General features: G+C 38.2%; 1 protein-coding gene across 1 annotated transcript in view; it reads right to left on the reverse strand.

Annotated features, from left to right (window-relative positions):
• LOC124616287 (neural-cadherin-like) overlaps positions 1-17,659 on the reverse strand; it is a 476,208-nt gene that overhangs the window by 197,733 nt on the left and 260,816 nt on the right. The window contains exons 13-16 of the mRNA XM_047144590.1: positions 2,686-2,849; positions 2,337-2,505; positions 2,046-2,252; positions 1,680-1,951 (exon numbers count right to left, since the gene is read on the reverse strand). Coding sequence (XP_047000546.1) covers positions 1,680-1,951; positions 2,046-2,252; positions 2,337-2,505; positions 2,686-2,849 — 812 coding nt within the window. The remainder of the gene's footprint in view (positions 1-1,679; positions 1,952-2,045; positions 2,253-2,336; positions 2,506-2,685; positions 2,850-17,659) is intronic.

The raw sequence follows: 17,659 nt of genomic DNA on the forward strand, positions 1-17,659 counted from the left end.
TAAATGATGTACCTGTTGAGGAAATGAAAATACTGGTACATATGAATAAGCAATTATGCATGACACCTCTAGCTTGAGAGCAGGGATATGTAGTGTAATAGGGCATTTTATCAAATATCAAGGTCCACTATTGGTTTCTGTACCAGCTACAGATGATTGTGACAGCAGATAAACAACGTATAAAAAAGGTGCAGATATTGTGTGCCCTTGTCTATGTTTGTACAGAGGGTACATGCACTGCAACAACAATGGCAGCAGTGTGCATTTGGTGCTGTGTGGCATTTACCTGCTGTACAAAGTTACCTGTATGCTTTGGCACTCCAAGTTGGCAATGCACTGGCTGGCTTATAGTAAGATGGCCACCAACAGTGTCAATGGAGACTCAAAACAAATGAACCACTTTTATGTTAAAAAGAACTTTGACATATGGCACAAGGGTGAGACATTACATGGCATAAGGATGAGACAGTACATATCAGAATGTGTTAATGTTTGATTAAACTATTGTGATTTACAATCATTGGGATCAGTCATTGTGAGACTTGAAGACTTTAAATACATAGAAGCACAGATGAGAGTTCCGAGTTTATTTAATAGCTTGAAGTAGTCATCGTGATCTAAAATTTCAGCATCAGCAAGTACTGATCAGACTCCAGAAGAAAAAGAAGTTAATATACAGAGGTGGGACAGAGTAACTGGACCAGCAGAACAATTTCTAAAGGCAACCTGTTATCAGCAAGATTTATAACAGGTAACTGAGAAATCTGAAATGGTGAAAATGTACTAAATGCAGACAGCAGCTAAAGTACGCCACTCACAAACTCATCTTTTTTCACTGAGTGACTAACCCATTTTTGAGTCAAAACAATAACAACAACACATTAGTCATACTAATCTGATTCTACAAAGACCATCCTATGTAGCTATACAGAATGAAAATAAAACTTTTCAGGTTTTCCTGGCAGGCCAGTTGCAAATACGCTTTTCAGTTTTGTCACCAAATAACATCGTGCAAGTCCCACAATATTTCATTGCTCTAAGTTTGTATAACAACATGTCAAAGGCTGAAATGGGGCTCTACACAATATTTTGGATAGATATCTTAGGACATGTATACAAAACTAGTGAAATTCTACAGACTCCTATATTGGATATGAACATAGCTGCATCAATACTGATCCCTAACAAACTTTATAGAAAGGAAAGGGTATCAGTATACCTTTAAGGAATGTGAGATGAAAGGTGTTGAGTTAGTTGATTGCTCTGAGAACAAAGGAGAAATACAGTGCAACTGCAAAATAAATGCACTTTTATCACCTGTCAACTATTTCAAAACACCAGAAAAAAAAGTCGAGTTGGCTCCATCGGATAAGGTAGGAAGGGAAATGAGTAGCGGAAAAAAATTGGAGAAGAGATAGAGGAAAGATCGGTGGGTGCTTTGGCAGAGAGCAGCAGAACACAATGGGGATGAGGGTATATGTATTGGGAAGAGGTGATAGGGCCTGAACCAGCCTAGGGGTCTATAGATACTAATTCAGCCCTTTATCAACCTAACTAGACTTGAGGTACAATTTCTGAATTTATTCTGACTTCTCTAACCAACCACAAAATATTGTTGTAGAAGTTAATGGTATTTAAAATCTATGTGTAAACATGGAAAATAAATTGTTAATACAAACCTCAGTCCATATTTACGCTCCATGCAACGACCACCATTGTAGCAAGGGCTTGTCCGGCAATTTTCTCCTTTGGTAAAATTTCGGGCACCACATGTGCATTCAGCTATAACATCTACTCGAACACCAACTAGTGATGTTTTATTAGCATTAACCATGTAAGGAAGGTTACTAATATCCAACACATTTGTACAACTCCCTTCACACATAACATTTTCATAAAGGCACTCGTCTATACCAACCATAGTTATATTGATTCCAACATCCTTCTCAATCTACAACAGAAAGCACAAAAGAAAATGATTGATCTATTTTCAAAAACTAATTATTAAGAATAAGAAAAAAGGAAAGGAAGGTGATCATACATACCTCTTCTCTGTGCATTAGAACTAGGCCATTCAGTCTCACAGGCTTGTAATAAGGTGATCCATGAGCAGAAAATCTGATGTCTGTAATTGGTGGATGCTTTTTACGGAGCTGAACACTGAAAACATCTACATTTTCTCTTTCTGTTTCCAGAAGTTCAGCAAGTTTATCGCGGAAACGATCAGCTTTGCTACGTTGAAGACTCTGTGTCTAAAATTAATTTTAAAAAGTTTTAACATGTACTTTCTCACTGAAATATAATCACACCATGAATAGTATTTGCACATAACTTACTCTGTAATCCCAAACTCTTACAAAATCTTCATCTGATAATCCTGCAATTCGAACTGACCCTGAATTTATAACAGCTTCGTGAGGTATTTCTCGTACAGTCACAGTCACATTTGCCTGCACATCTGTTTGAGTGTGTTTTCTGTCATATACTTTGAATCGCAAGTTATACCTAAAAACATATTTAAGTTATAATTTTTCTCTTGAATAAAATCCTCATGCATTCTCACAATATTAGTAAATCATGGAGACAGGTTAAAAATTAGCTAATGAACAGTTTTATATGGCTACACTCTGTCCTGTAGTTTTTAATAATATCAGATGATGACATAAAGTTTTAGTGTTAACTAACCTCCCATCTTGTGTTCCATGACGCATTGTTATCATTCCGGTATCTCCATTAAGTTTAAATCTTGGATGTTCAGCACCTTCCCAGTAAAACTTTTTGTCTGGTAAATCCCAGTCATCCAGATCATACACATAAACCCTTCCAATTTCTGTATCTGGCGCTTGACCCTGTTAAAGACAATTATGTTAGAGGAAAGAAATGAACACCCAACATTTTATAGGTTCTAATCACTACTACTACTACTACTACTACTACTACTACTGCTGCTGCTGCTGCTATTGCTACTGCTAAATTTATTAAATTGTAGTTTAAGCTTATAGTTTCTATTTCAATATGTAGTAGATAGCCAGAATACTGAATGAATTATGCATAATTTCAAAACTTATCTGAATTACTGAGATGAAATAATTCTAAGAAACTCTCACTTTGCTGTATAACAATAATCAACAGAGAAGTATTTTTTTATTATTGGAAATAGAACTGATCTTCATTTTTCCAATATTGTGCATTGACTACTTCCTAATTTTCAGTCCATCCTGATATTTTATACAAATGTTAACTACCTAAGAGCCGTCACAAAAGAACAAAGTTACAGCTCATTGATTTAATTATTTGTGAATTTATTTTAAGTTGGTATGAAGTTTTGTTCATGTTAAATGCAAACAGCAACAGTCTAAAACTAATATGGTTACTTAGTCAGCCCGATGCCGATTTGTGGACAAGAAATTTTTTAAAATTTGTCATAGCTGAATTATTTTATCTGTGTAATTACTAATGGAATATTCATAAGAATCCAGTGTCTGAGTCTGTTACTATTATTATTAAGGAAAACTGTTGAAAAATGCAGATCAGTATGCATGGGCTGTGGGAACAAACATTTTAGCTAAATTATGAAATTGGGAAAATGCTTCTTAAGTTTTTCACTGAATGTTTTCAATTCATTCATATTATTAATTATGTAATACCATATGAATTGGTATGCCTCTTGCTGGACTGCACAAAGTGTCGACTGCGAATTTTCCTTTATCTCATCTATGATTGCAAATCTTTGTCCTTTCAACAGTGTTCTCAACTTTTGAAATAAAAAAAGTCCACAGGAGTCAGGTCTGGTGAGTATGGAGGATGAAGCAGCATAGTGATTTTGTTTTTTGTGCAACAATCATGCACCAACAGGGATGAATGTGCAGGTGCGTTATCATGATGGAAGAGCCACCAATTGTCTCGTCACATTCCAGGCCATTTCCTTCTCACACTTTCTCACAGCACCATCGCAGCACATCCTAATAGTGCCATTAACAGTTTGTCCATATGGCATGAATTCATGATGAACTACTCCTTCAAAGTAAAGAAAACATGACTTGATGAGGTTTTTTTGGTCTTGGAGAACCTTTTCTGACACACTTGAAGATTGAACCTTGTTCTTGACAACATAGCCAAGACCCACACCTCATCATCAGTTATGATTCTCTTAAGGAACATCTCATTCTCATTTGCGCGATCCAAAAGCTCTTCATAGATTGCGAGATGAATGTCTTCCTGGTCTTGACACATGTTCTGTGGGACAAACTTGGTGGCAACACAATGCATTCCAAGATGCTGTGTCAGTATTTCATGACATGACCCAACTGAAATGTTTATTTTATTTATTTATTTATTTATTGTTCCGTGGGACCAAATTAAGGAGAAGTCTCCATGGTCATGGAACGAGTCAATACATGAAATTATAACACGATATTAGAAACAGATAAAATGAAATATTAAAAAAAACAAGTCATAAATTTAAATAAAGAAAATCAACAATGTAACACTGGAATTTGCTTAATCTTTTAGCTCTTCCAGGAGCTCCTCGACAGAATAGAAGGAGTGAGCCATGAGGAAACTCTTCAGTTTGGACTTAAAAGAGTTTTGGCTACTGCTAAGATTTTTGAGTTCTTGTGGTAGCTTATTGAAAATGGATGCAGCAGAATACTGCACTCCTTTCTGCACAAGAGTCAAGGAAGTGCATTCCACATGCAGATTGGATTTCTGCCTAGTATTAACTGAGTGAAAGCTGCTAACTCTTGGGAATAGGCTAATATTGCTAACAACAAATGACATTAAAGAAAATATATACTGTGAGGGCAATGTCTGAATTCCCAGACTATTGAATAGGGGTCGACAAGAGGTTCTCGAACTTAAACCACATATAGCTCGAACAGCCCGTTTTTGAGCCAAAAATACCCTTTTTGAATCAGAAGAATTACTCCAAAAAATAATACTATATGACATAAGCGTATGAAAATATGCGAAGTAGACTACTTTTCATGTTGAAGTGTCACTTATTTCAGATATTGTTCTAATGGTAAATAAAGCTGCATTTAGTTTCTGAACAAGATCCTGAACATGGGCTTTCCACAACAGCTTACTATCCATCCGAACGCCTAGGAACGTAAACTGTTCCGTCTCACTTATAATATGCCCATTCTGTCTGATCAAAATATCGGTTCTTGTTGAATTGTGAGTTAGAAACTGTAAAAACTGAGTCGTACTGTGATTTAGCATCAAATTATTTCCCACAAGTCACGAACTTATTTCATGAACTACGTTATTTGATACTGTTTCCATATTACACACAAGATCCTTCACTATCAAGCTTGTGTCATCAGCAAACAGAAATATTTTTGAATCACCTGTAATACTAGAAGGCATATCATTTATATAAATAAGAAACAGCAGTGGCCCCAGCACCGACCCTTTGGGAATGCCCCACTTAACAGTGCCCCGTTGGTACTGAAGATCACTACCACTCTCAATACTGTGGAGAATTACCTTCTGCTTTCTGTTCTTAAAGTAAGAGGCGAACCAATTGTAAGCTACTCCCCTTACTCCATAATGGTCCAACTTCTGCAGTAATATTTTGTGGTCTACACAGTCAAAAGCCTTCGTTAAATCAAAGAAAACACCTAGCATTCGCAGCCTTTTATTTAATCCGTCCAAAACCTCACAGAGAAAAGAGAATATAGCATTTTCAGTTGTTAAACCATTTCTAAAACCAAACTGAACGTTTGACAGCAAATTATGTGAATTTAAATGCTCCAGTAACCTTGTATATACAACCTTCTCGATAACTTTAGCAAACACCGATGGCATAGAAATAGGTCTATAATTGTCAACATTATCCCTGTCTCCCTTTTTATAAAGTGGCTTCACTACCGAGTACTTTAATCGCTCAGGAAACCGACCACTCCTAAAGGAAAAGTTACAGATATGGCTAAGTACTGGGCTAACATACATAGAACAATACTTCAGTATTCTGCTAGATACCCCATCATATCCATGAGAGTTCTTGGTCTTTAGTGATTTAATTATCAACTCAATCTCCCTCTTGTCAGCATCATGGAGGAGCATTTCAGGTAACAGTCTCGGAACACTTTTTTCTAAGTGCGCTATATGATTCCCTGTTGGGACTAAGTTCTATTTAGTTCACCTGCTATATTCAGAAAGTGATTATTAAATACTGTACATATATGCAACTTATCAGTAACACGGACATTCCCACTACGCACTGATTCTATATCCTCGACCTGTCTCTGCAGACCAGCCACTTCCTTTACGACTGACCATATAGTTTTAATTTTATCCCAAGACTTAGCTATTCTATCTGCATACCACATACTTTTTGCCTTCCTAATAACATTTTTAAGCACCTTACAATACTGTTTGTAATGGGCTGCTGCATTTAGATTTTGACTGTGTCTAACGTTTTGATATAATTGCCACTTTGTTCTACAAGATATTCTTATCACTCTAGTCAGCCACCCAGGCTGCCTGTTTGTGCTAGTACCCTGTTTTGAATGTTCTAACGGAAAGCAACTTTCAAAGAGCATGAGAAAAGTCTTGAGAAAAGCATTATATTTATCGTCTACTGTATCAGCGCTATAAACATCTTGCCACTCTTGTTCCTTGATAAGGTTTACAAAGGTCTCTACAGCAACTGGATCAGCTTTCCTAAACAGCTGAGGACTATATTTAACATGTGTTGCAGCACAAAAATCTTTTAGAGTTAAAATTTGTGCATCATGATCTGAAAGGCCATTCACCTTTTTGCTAACAGAATGCCCTTCTAGTAATGAGGAATGAACAAAAATCTTGTCTATGGTTGTTCTACTGTTCCCTTGCACTCTCGTTGGAAAGAATACGGTTTGCATAAGATTATATGAATTAAGGAGGTCTACCAGTATCCTCTTCCTTGCACAATTACTTATACAATTAATATTGAAGTCACTACATATAACTAACTTTTTGTATTTCCTATAAAGTGAACCAAGAACCTTCTCTTGCTTTAGCAAAAATGTTGTGAAATCGGAGTCTGGTGATCTATAAATAACAACAGTTAGAAGTTTAGCTCCGTTAAATTTAACCACACCTTTTCAGTGCAGTACTTTGAAACATCAATTGACTCAAATGGGATGCCACTTTTCACATATATGGCTACACCCCACACCGCAAAGAGCTCCTCGAAAAGCTGCCAGCCAACCTGTATCCTGGTAAAGGAAGCCTCTGAATTATCTCCTTATTTAAGAAGCGTTCAGATATACCAATAATTTCAGAGTCAACATCTATAAGCAGTTCACTAACTTTATCTCTAATACCTTGTATATTTTGATGAAATACACTAATTCCCTCATTATTCGGATACCTAAGATTTGTCAAATGTGGTTCCTTTGTTAGAGAGACTTCCCTTAAGCAGGAATACCTATCAGCTGACTTCAATCTAAAAAAGGTGTGGCTCTCACACCCACTACTGCAGGAATTTTCCCATGTGTGATCCCACCAACCCCACCTATGCTGTCACCTATAAGCTTTGCCAACCTCCCCTTCCCATACCTGTTGAGGTGCAGGCCACGTCTAGTGAAACCCGTCCTGCTGATAGACTCCACCGACACCACTCAAATGTGACCCATGCTTTCTGTCTTCAGGGCACCCCCAAGTCTCATGTTATTACGCCTGACGGTTGTATTAAGATGAGGCCGATCGTGACACTGAAACAGTTCCACGAAATGCACATTCGTGTTGCCTGAGTGGCTATCTTTTCCAGGTCACCATCTATGTCATACTCCCCATCCCTATCAATACTATTACCAGCCCCACCCACAATCACTACCTGATCCTCTTTAGTAAAATCCCTACATAACCCCCCTATGTTAACAGTCACCTGAGCCAATCCTGCATTAGGCTTCAGAATGCTGGTGACCTGGTACTCACTCGCCAGTACTTGCTGCAACTGCTGGCCTTCACCTCTGCCATGAGAACTATCTAACAGCATAACCTTCTTCTTCCTCTTCGACTTGGCAACTGTTCTAGCCATGGTAACTACTGAGGTCTGCTGCATACTTCCTACATCTACAGCTACTAGAGATTCCTCTCCACTAGACTCTGACAGTTGGTCATATCTATTGTAAACACCAATAGTAAAACTATCTGAAAATCTTCTTCTCCTAGCAGATCTCTTGCCAACAGCCAGCTCCAGTCTTCTGCACTCTCTTGATGGTCAGTCTTCATTTGAAAACAATTTTGTTGACATACCTGACATGAGCATCAGATGTAAACGCCAAAGGACATTGAACGAGGGTCATCTATAACTTATGTCCGGCCATTTTTAAATCATGTGAACCATTCATAACACCAAGTATGGTTTAAGCACTCATTATCATAGGTTTCCTCCATCATTTGGTGTGGCTCTGTAAAGGTTTTCTTGATTTTCATGCAAAATGTAATGCAGATGTGTTGCTCCCCTAACTCTGGCATCTTGAAATTCACAAAACGTGTGACAAAATGCCATACTCAATACAGCATTGCTTAATAACAGGCATACAACAATGAAACTTCTGGCGGTTACACATTAAACACAGACATGTGCAGGTATGTGAACCGCATTTCGCTCTGATACACCATTGGCACGAAATGATGAATGTTACAGAATTTTTTGAACATACCTTGCACATGGTGTCCTAGCTGCAGGAATGATGATGGGAATGCGAGCGCTGTTCAAATGTTGTTATCTAAAAGTGTAAGTTATACAAAATAATGCTCTTCAAGCATATAAACCACAATATTTTACAGTTTGCCATTAGTTAATGAAGAATAGATGCCATTTCAGCATGTGGAACTATCAGTAATTTCAAACCTTTGGCAAAAAATAGAGGATATTGCTTTGAAACATAACTTAGTTTTGGTGGAGAGTGAAAATGTATTTGGATTGTCAGTAAATGAGACCTAGGAGAGTTTGGTGAAGGGAAGAACAAAAATGGAGATTTTGGAATAGAGACATTAATAGTAGACAATAATAAAGTAAAAGTTCATGTTGGAAATGATTAAAAAAAGTCAGAAATGTAGACAAAAATGTGACTGAATTGGAACCTTTTTTTAGTAGCTGAACCTAACCCTGTAGTCAGTGTTGAAAACTGAGAGGTGTCTGAAATGCTAGCAAAGAGAAACACATAAATAACTTGGTAACAATGTAGAGACAGTTAATAAGAGTGAAAGTGACAATTTGTATGAGGATTTTGCAAATACATTAAACGATCTTGTGTAGGGACACTGTTCTCCTGCATTTAATGAGTTTGGAAAGTACTATCTAAATTATTTATTACCATTTTCTGCTTGAATTGATCAATGATTTTCTAGCTTTCATTGTTTTATTGATATAAAGTATCTGCCTAAAAAGTTAACATTCTATCAATTTTAAACTTAAACTATTTATTGATTGTCTACTTTTTGGTAATACAAGGAGAAATAAAAGATTAAAAATGAAATGGTTTACATTAATTTTTATCTACACTATCCTTTTTGTTTATAAAGCCTGTCATAATTAGTGTCACTATTTTTAATCATCATCATCATCATCATCATCATCCTAGCATTAACCATCATCATCATCCTAGCAGCACAGTTTCACATTTTATATCTCCTGTGACACAAATATTTGGCTGTTTTTTTTTTTTTTTTCAAAAATGTTGCAGTTTCTAATGTGGTGGTTATGGTGGGACCCTGAGAACAGCCGTTCATTCTGGATACATATCAGATGTTTTTTTTTTTCTATACTGACGTGAAAATGTTATAACGTCTCTTGCCTCCTAACTTATCGTCTTCATGCTGCTCTCTAACTTTCTGTGTACAACCAGCAGCTGACATGCACCCTTTCATTCCCATCATACCTCACTGTGAGTGGCAACAACATTTCTGCACAGAAAACATAAGTATGCCACTGACCTGTATCTAGGCTTCTACCGTCTCCTACAGAAATATATACTATTGTTGAGTAGTTGTCCAGTTTTAAAGTCAATTCAGTTCTGACTACAAATGGACCCAAAACCACAGTCCAAACATGGTCGACATTCACGAAAAGTCGAAGTGTGCAATACAGACAAAATTTGGTACCTGCTCCCCACTGCCTGCTCTGCACTCAGCCTAGATTTCAGCCAAGCTGATGTCAGTGTTCCCCTTCTGACCTTTCTGTAGTGCTGTGCTTGAGCAATGGTGAAACAAGGACTTCAGTATTTTCTAGGGTGCAGGTCATATGTAGCAACAGCAACTAATATGTATATAAATGATTACAATCATGACTTAGTACAATACACGAATTTTCACTCTTCCCATGATCAAGAGATCTCTGTTGGAACTATATTAATGAAAGGTTTTGCCACTGCAATTTATTCTCATGATAACAATTACAGTCAGTTTAATAGGATTAATATCATTCGTTAGACATTTAATTCTACATTAATTTTCTTTCTTATTTCATCTGAAAGTCACCATCTTGTTCTAAAGCTGATTCAGCCACTGTTGTCACTTTAGAATAACAGTTAACATTTTTACCTCTTATTCTAGAGTGAGAACAATGACTGAATTTCTCATTTGCAACCCACTTGTTAAAACATTACAGTCTCCACTAAACAAATAAAATATTGATTTGGTTCCAAATTGAAGTAATATATTGTGAAGAATAACATTTTCATCTCTGAATGTTACCTCTGCTTAAAAATGAGAATAAATGTTTGTACACTGTATCTGTACATGTACGAGAACTTTTATCGCAAACCTGTTCAAATACAATGAGTCTGCAAGATGATAAAACTTAATGTTATTTCCTCCTGCGTTTCACAAAATCTTCAAATTTTAAGCATAGCAATAGACTGTTGTAATGGCTAGTTCAGAGTTTCTTGCATATCCCTTCCACAAGCATCACACAAGTCAAATGTCAGATGACTGCTTTAGCAAAGTCAACAATGTTCCAAGCACTTCAGTGTATCAGGAAATCACAATCCTGTACAAACAGAAGTACTGTGTGCCCATCCCTGGCCTTCCAAATTCTCCAAAATAAATCTACACGTGAATTTGGGAAAAAACCTTATCTTATATTTGGCTAAATACATGGTGTACTGTGTGATTGTTGGATTAATTTATGTAAAGGCCTGTATATGAAAGCTGTATACCAAAGGTATGGCGCCTTGAGGTAATTTTTAAAACTATTTTCATTATTGGAAGGATTATGGTTACACAGGGAATTAGTTTGGTTTTTACCACCATGCTGTAGTAATACAGCTCATGATAAATGGAAGAATACAGACGTTATGAGGGCATGCTAAAAAGTAAAGCCTGTGATCTTTTTTATGTGATAACTCTTATGGACTTTCAAATAAAACAGTTGTTATTAACATTCTACATCTTTCTTCTTAATGGCTACATATTTATTTCTCAACATAGTCACCCTGGTGACAAACACATTTCTATCAACAAGTCACCAGTTTGTTCATACCATCATTGTAGAATGTTTGAATTTGATGTTGGAGGCACATCTTGCTTGCACCACTTCATCACTATTAAACTGAAGTCCTCAAAGGTGTTATTTAGGTTTTGGAAACAACTGATAATCGGATGGGGCCAAGTTGGGACTGTATGGGTTGGGGGCTGAGGGAAGGGAGAAAGAGGGGGGGGGGGGGGGGGGGGGGTGATCAACGACACAACGACAGTGAAACCAAGATGTCATGTTGTTGCAGATGTTGCAGTGCTTGTGTGTGGTCTGACATTGTCATGTTGGATTTCTCATACCCTGAAACAGTTACGTTACACACTGCCTTGTTATATGAACAAGTTCGGTGTATTCTAGTGGCAGGGAACTACAAATATGTAGACATGAAGAATAAGGATGTAGAATGTTAAAAACATTTGTTTTATTTAAAAAGCTTTAAGAGCTTTCACAAAAAAAAAAAAATAATAATAATAATTTGGAAGTATTATTCTCCAGCTCAACCTCATGCTAAAGATGCTATTGGAGGCAGAAATCTGAATTAAAGTGCAACAGCTATTTTCTATCATTCCACATGTGAAATGTTTGTTGAATATTGTAGAAGAATAGCTTTATGAAAAATCAGATAAACTGAATTTATATGAACTTAATGTGATAAAAATTGGTGTTACAATATAGTGGAGATGCGGAATTGCAGAAAAGCACAACAAAAAGTCTGTCGGAATGTTAGGCTTCGACTAGCTAGGGCTTTGAAGTCAAAAACACACACACACACACACACACACACACACACACACACACACACACACACAGAAAATGCAACTCACACACACATGACCACAGTCTCTGGCAGCTGGAGCCACATGCCATCCTGGATTTTCCATTGTTTGAAAAATTAGTGTTTCATGCTCTTGCTCTGATCTGTATGAAGTAGATGATGTTAAAATTATAATGGTGCTGAATAAAAATCTCTCGGTGTACACACCGCGTCAATTCAGGATAAAACTCCAAGCTTTCGACCACTACCTCCATGGTTGTCGTCAGGGCTAAAAACTGACTGTCGTGAACTAGCGAGGTTCTCACTTTTATATGCAAAGGTTGGCTTCTGATTGGCTGGAATACATCATAGCAACAGCGATATGACGTGTAGTGAAGTGGTGCTCTCTACTTCCATAGATGTAGTTTCTATCCCACGTTGTTTGCAGCGCCATCCCTTGAATCTGGAGGTAAAGTGCGGGAAGTTTTTCTCTGCGATTTTTCTTTATCCAGTGCACTCTTCCAAATGTTGCTAAGTGCATAGTCTCTGTTAAAGTTATTATCGCTAAGTCTAATTTCAACTGCTTCTCGGATCACAGAGTCGCAGTAATTTGATGCGTGGGCTATTACTCTGGTTTCTTCAAATAAAATCTTATGCTTGTTAAGCAGGCCATGCTCAGCCACCGCTGATTTTTCCAAATACCTGTATTTCAGGTGGCGCTGGTGCTCGATGCAGCGGGTGGCAACGGTTCTTACAGACTGGCCCACGTAATTCTGGCCGCATTTGCAAGGAATAGTATAAATTCCCGGCACTCTTAAGCCGAGACTATCTTTGACTGATCTCAACATTTCCTTAATTTTCTTAGGTGTCGGAAAACTGGTTTTATTCCTTGCCTGGCTATCTTGCTCGTTGTAGCACCGCAAAAAGGAAGCCACACTATGTGTTGGTCCTCTTCTTGTATATGGCCGGCATCGTGTCTTACTTTCTTGGACAATACTGATTTAATTTCACCGGCAGAATAACCATTCCTCTTGAAAACAGTCGTCAAATGGTTAATCTCGGGACTGAGGTGGCCCTTGTCGGAAATAGTTCTGGCTCTGTGTACTAAAGTATTCAACATAGCTCTCTTCTGAGACGGATGATAGAAGCTATGGTTATGCAGATATAAGTCTGTATGGGTTGGCTTCCTGTACACAGAATGGCCCAGTCGTCCATCCGGCTTTCGCTCCACCAACACATCTAAAAAAGGTAACTTCCCTTCCTTCTCTACCTCCAATGTAAATTTTATGTTTGGATGTACACCATTTAAATGTTCGACGAACTGCTGCAGCGTGTCGCTGCCGTGTGGCGAGATTAAAAAGGTATCGTCGACGTATCTGTAGAAGCATGATGGGCGGAGGTGAGCACTGCTCAATGCTTGTTCTTCAAAGTCCTCCATGAAAAAATTCGCTATTGCTGATGACAGTGGCGAACCCATGGCTGTTCCATCCGTCATTTCATAATAATTTCCACTGTATAAAAAGTAAGTGGTCGTCAAGGTATGCCGGAACAACTTCAAAATTTCTGAGGAAAAATGAGCAGCCAACAGTTGTAATGTGTCATCCACAGGTACTTTGGTGAACAGAGAAACCATGTCGAGGCTGACCATGATATCACTTGGGCCTAACTTCATCTGTTTTATGATATCAACAAACATTTTTGAATTCTTAATATGATGTGGGCAGTGACCAACTATAGGCGCCAACAATTTAGTTAACTGTTTTGCAAGCCTGTACGTACGAGAGCCAATAGCGCTAACAATTGGTCTCAACGGGACGTTCTCTTTATGAACCTTTGGCAAACCATACAGTCTTGGTGGCCTAGGTGCTCTCGGCCGTAAGTTCTTCACCAGTTCATCGGAGAGGCCGGAGTTTTTTAGTAGCTCCCTTGTCTTCCTGCTGAGTGCCGATGTGGGATCCCGTCTGAGAATCCGGTATGTGCTGTCCTCCAGTAACAATCCAACTTTATTGTGGTAATCTGTAGCATTGAGGATTACCGTGGTGCTCCCCTTGTCAGCAGGTAAAACAACTAGATCTTCATCCTTCTGCAACAATTTCAGTCCTTGTCTCTCCTCTCTGCTGATGTTTGACTTAGGCGGCTTGGATGTCACTAAAATACGGCTAGTAGCAAGCCTTACATCATCCGCTGCTTCTTGAGGGAGATGACGAACTGCTTGTTCCACACCACTAATAATCTCTACCACCGGTAACTTACATGGAGCTGGGGCAAAGTTCAATCCTTTACTCAGAGCCGAGACGGTAGCTTCATCAAGTTCCTTGTCAGAGAAGTTGATAACAGTGCAGTGAATGCCGTTGGACCCAGTAGTTCCTTGATCATGGTTAAGCCGCTCAAATTTATCGGCCTGTTTCGCCGTAGTCTTGCTTAAATTGGCTTGTTGGTGTGCCGCCAAAGTCATATCCACCATTCCCAGTCCAATGGTGAGAGGACTCGGGCCAGAAACAAATGGCAACTAAATAACAGGCGAGCGTTCATGTCTAGTGCATATCTGGTATGACGTATCTTCTCTTTCACAATAGCATGGCTGGTCTTTCGTTCTGATGTGTTTGATGACTGCAAACTTCGGTACTACCTCCTTGTCACGACAGCGTTGTAAAAAAGCCAGGTTGCTTAGCAACTGAGACTGTTTCAGGCGCAGTTTCTCCAGGTAACGAACGCTGCACGCTATATCCTCCCCGTAGAGGAAACTAATATGGCTACGAAGTCTTTCGCGACGTATTTCTTGAATAAAAATCTCTCGGTGTACATGCCGCGTCTATTCAGGATAAAACTCCAACCACTTGGAAGAGTGCACTGGATAAAGAAAAATTACAGAGAAAAATACTTCCCGCACTTTACCTCCTGATTCAAGAGATGGCGCTGCAAGCAATGCGGGATAAAAACTACATCTATGGAAGTAGAGGGCACCACTTCACTACGCGCCATATCGCTGTTGCTATGACGTATTCCAGCCAATCAGAAGCCGTCCTTTGCATATAAAAGTGGGAACCTCGCTAGTTCATGATAGTCAGTTTTTAGCCCTGACGATGACCATGGAGGTAGTGGTCGAAAGCTTGGAGTTTTATCCTGAATTGATGCGGCATGTACACCGAGAGATTTTTATTCGAGAAATACGTCATGAAAGACTTCGTAGCCATATAATGGTGCTGTTGTTCAGAATGGTTTCTGTAGTAATGTAACTGGAAGTGAATGTTATTAAGATACTGCCATGGTGTTTCTGTAAGGTGAGAGCTTACTGCTGTTTTTGGGGATCTAAAATGGTTTTTAATCTACTGAGAATATATTGTGAGGGGATGAGATTAATGGTAATGTATTAGGGACAAATATGATGTACACTGAGGTGACAAAAGCCGTGGGATACCTCCCAATATCGTGTTGGACCTCCTTTTGCCTGGTCTAGTGCAGCAACTCGATGTGGCAGGGACTCAACAAATTGCTGCAGGTCGCCTGCAGAAATATTCAGCCATGCTGCCTCTATAGACATCCACAATTGTGAAAGTGTTGCTGGTGCAGGATTCTGTGTGTGAACTGACCCCTCAATTATGTCCCACAAATGTTTGATAGGATTCATGTTGGGTGATCTTGATGGCCAAATCATTTTCTTGAATTGTGCAGAATGTTTTTCAAACCAATCACAAATAACTGTGGCCTGGTGACATGCTGCATTGTCATCCATTAAAATTCTATTGTTGTTTGCAAACATGAACTCCATGAATGGCTACAAATGATGTCCAGGTAACCGAACATAAACATTTCCAATCAATGTTCGTTTCAGCTGGGCCAGAGGACCTAGTCCATTCCATGTAAACACAGCCTACACCATTACAGAGCCACTACCAATCTAAGTTGTTGACAACTTGGGCCCATGGCTTTGTGGGGTTTGCATCACATTCGAAACCTACCATCAGTTCATACCAATTGAAATTATGACTCATCTGACCAGGCCATGGCTTTCCAGTCATCTAGTGTCGAATTGATATGGTCATGAGCCTAGAGGAAGTGCAGCAGGCAATGTGATATTGTTAACAAAGGCAATCATGTTGGTCATCTGCTACCACAGCCCATTAACACCAAATTTCACAGCACTGCCCTTAGAGGTACATTTGTCATATGCCCCAATTAATTTCTGTGATTATTTCAAGCAGTGTTGGCTGTCTGTTAGCACTGCAACTCTCAGCAAACACTACTGCTCACTCATTAAATGAAGGCTGTTGGCCACTGTGTTGTCTGTGGGGAGAGGTAATGCCTAACTTGGTATTTTTGGCACTGTCTAACAATTTCCAAAATGGAATAACCCGCGCTTCTACCTCCAACTACCATTCTGTGTTAAAAGTATGTTAATTCCCATCATCCCACTGTAATCATGTTGGGAACCTTTTCACATGAATCACCTGAGTACAAATGACAGCTTCCGTCACTGTACTGCCCTTTTATACATTGTGTACATGATACTATCGCCATCTGTATATGTGCATATTACTATCACATGACTTTTGTCACCTCAATGTATATTGGAGAAGCACTGATTAATGACTCAATGTCACATACAGAACTAAATTATGTTCATGAAATCGTATTGTATGAAATAATAGTGAAGTATTTGCAATAACTGAAGAATATGGTTAATGAAAATCTGAGACAGGAGGTAAAGTAAATTTTGAGTTTAGCTGATTTTGCAGATATCATAGTACAGAAATATGTTGAATCAATAACAATAATTATTTAATCAAACTATGAAATAAAAAGGAAATGTTACAGTTACCATCAGTGCTAAGTAGAAAATGCCATCAAAACAAAGCAGAAATCAACTTTGGTAGGCAAATTATAATGTACAGTAAGATAATATTAGAAGTGAGAGGTCACTGTTACTTGACATCTGGCAAATATTGCTAAAAAATAAAATACAGCTTTTACTAGGAAAAAGGTTCATCACTGGAAAAAAGGATATATTTTTGCAGGGAATATTGAGTATGCTTTACATTTTGTTCTGGTTGGTTAAAAGAAATTAATGTACATGAACTTTTGCCTATTTTTGGAAACAGTTATGTCATTTTGAAAAAAAGAAACCACATTATACATTGCATCTTATTTGAGAAAGGAAACTATTTTTCAGACCACATACATATGGTAAGTTTTGAAAAGTATTATAAATGAGAGTGAAGAGCAATTTTCAAAGGAAGGTTGACTGATGATGGTAATAGTATTTTGGCAAAGAAGTTAAATGATGTATATATACTAGGTGGTTATGGATTATATGTCGATACTCTATGGTGAGAATATTTTTACAATATGAAGCTGTTAGTGTGAGAACTATGTTGTGATGATGCTGGTGATGTCAATGGTGATGTAGTAGATGAAGATAGTTAAGATTAGGG

This window comes from Schistocerca americana, chromosome 5 (genome assembly GCF_021461395.2).
Source record: "Schistocerca americana isolate TAMUIC-IGC-003095 chromosome 5, iqSchAmer2.1, whole genome shotgun sequence".
NCBI classification, from domain to species: Eukaryota; Metazoa; Arthropoda; class Insecta; order Orthoptera; family Acrididae; genus Schistocerca; species Schistocerca americana.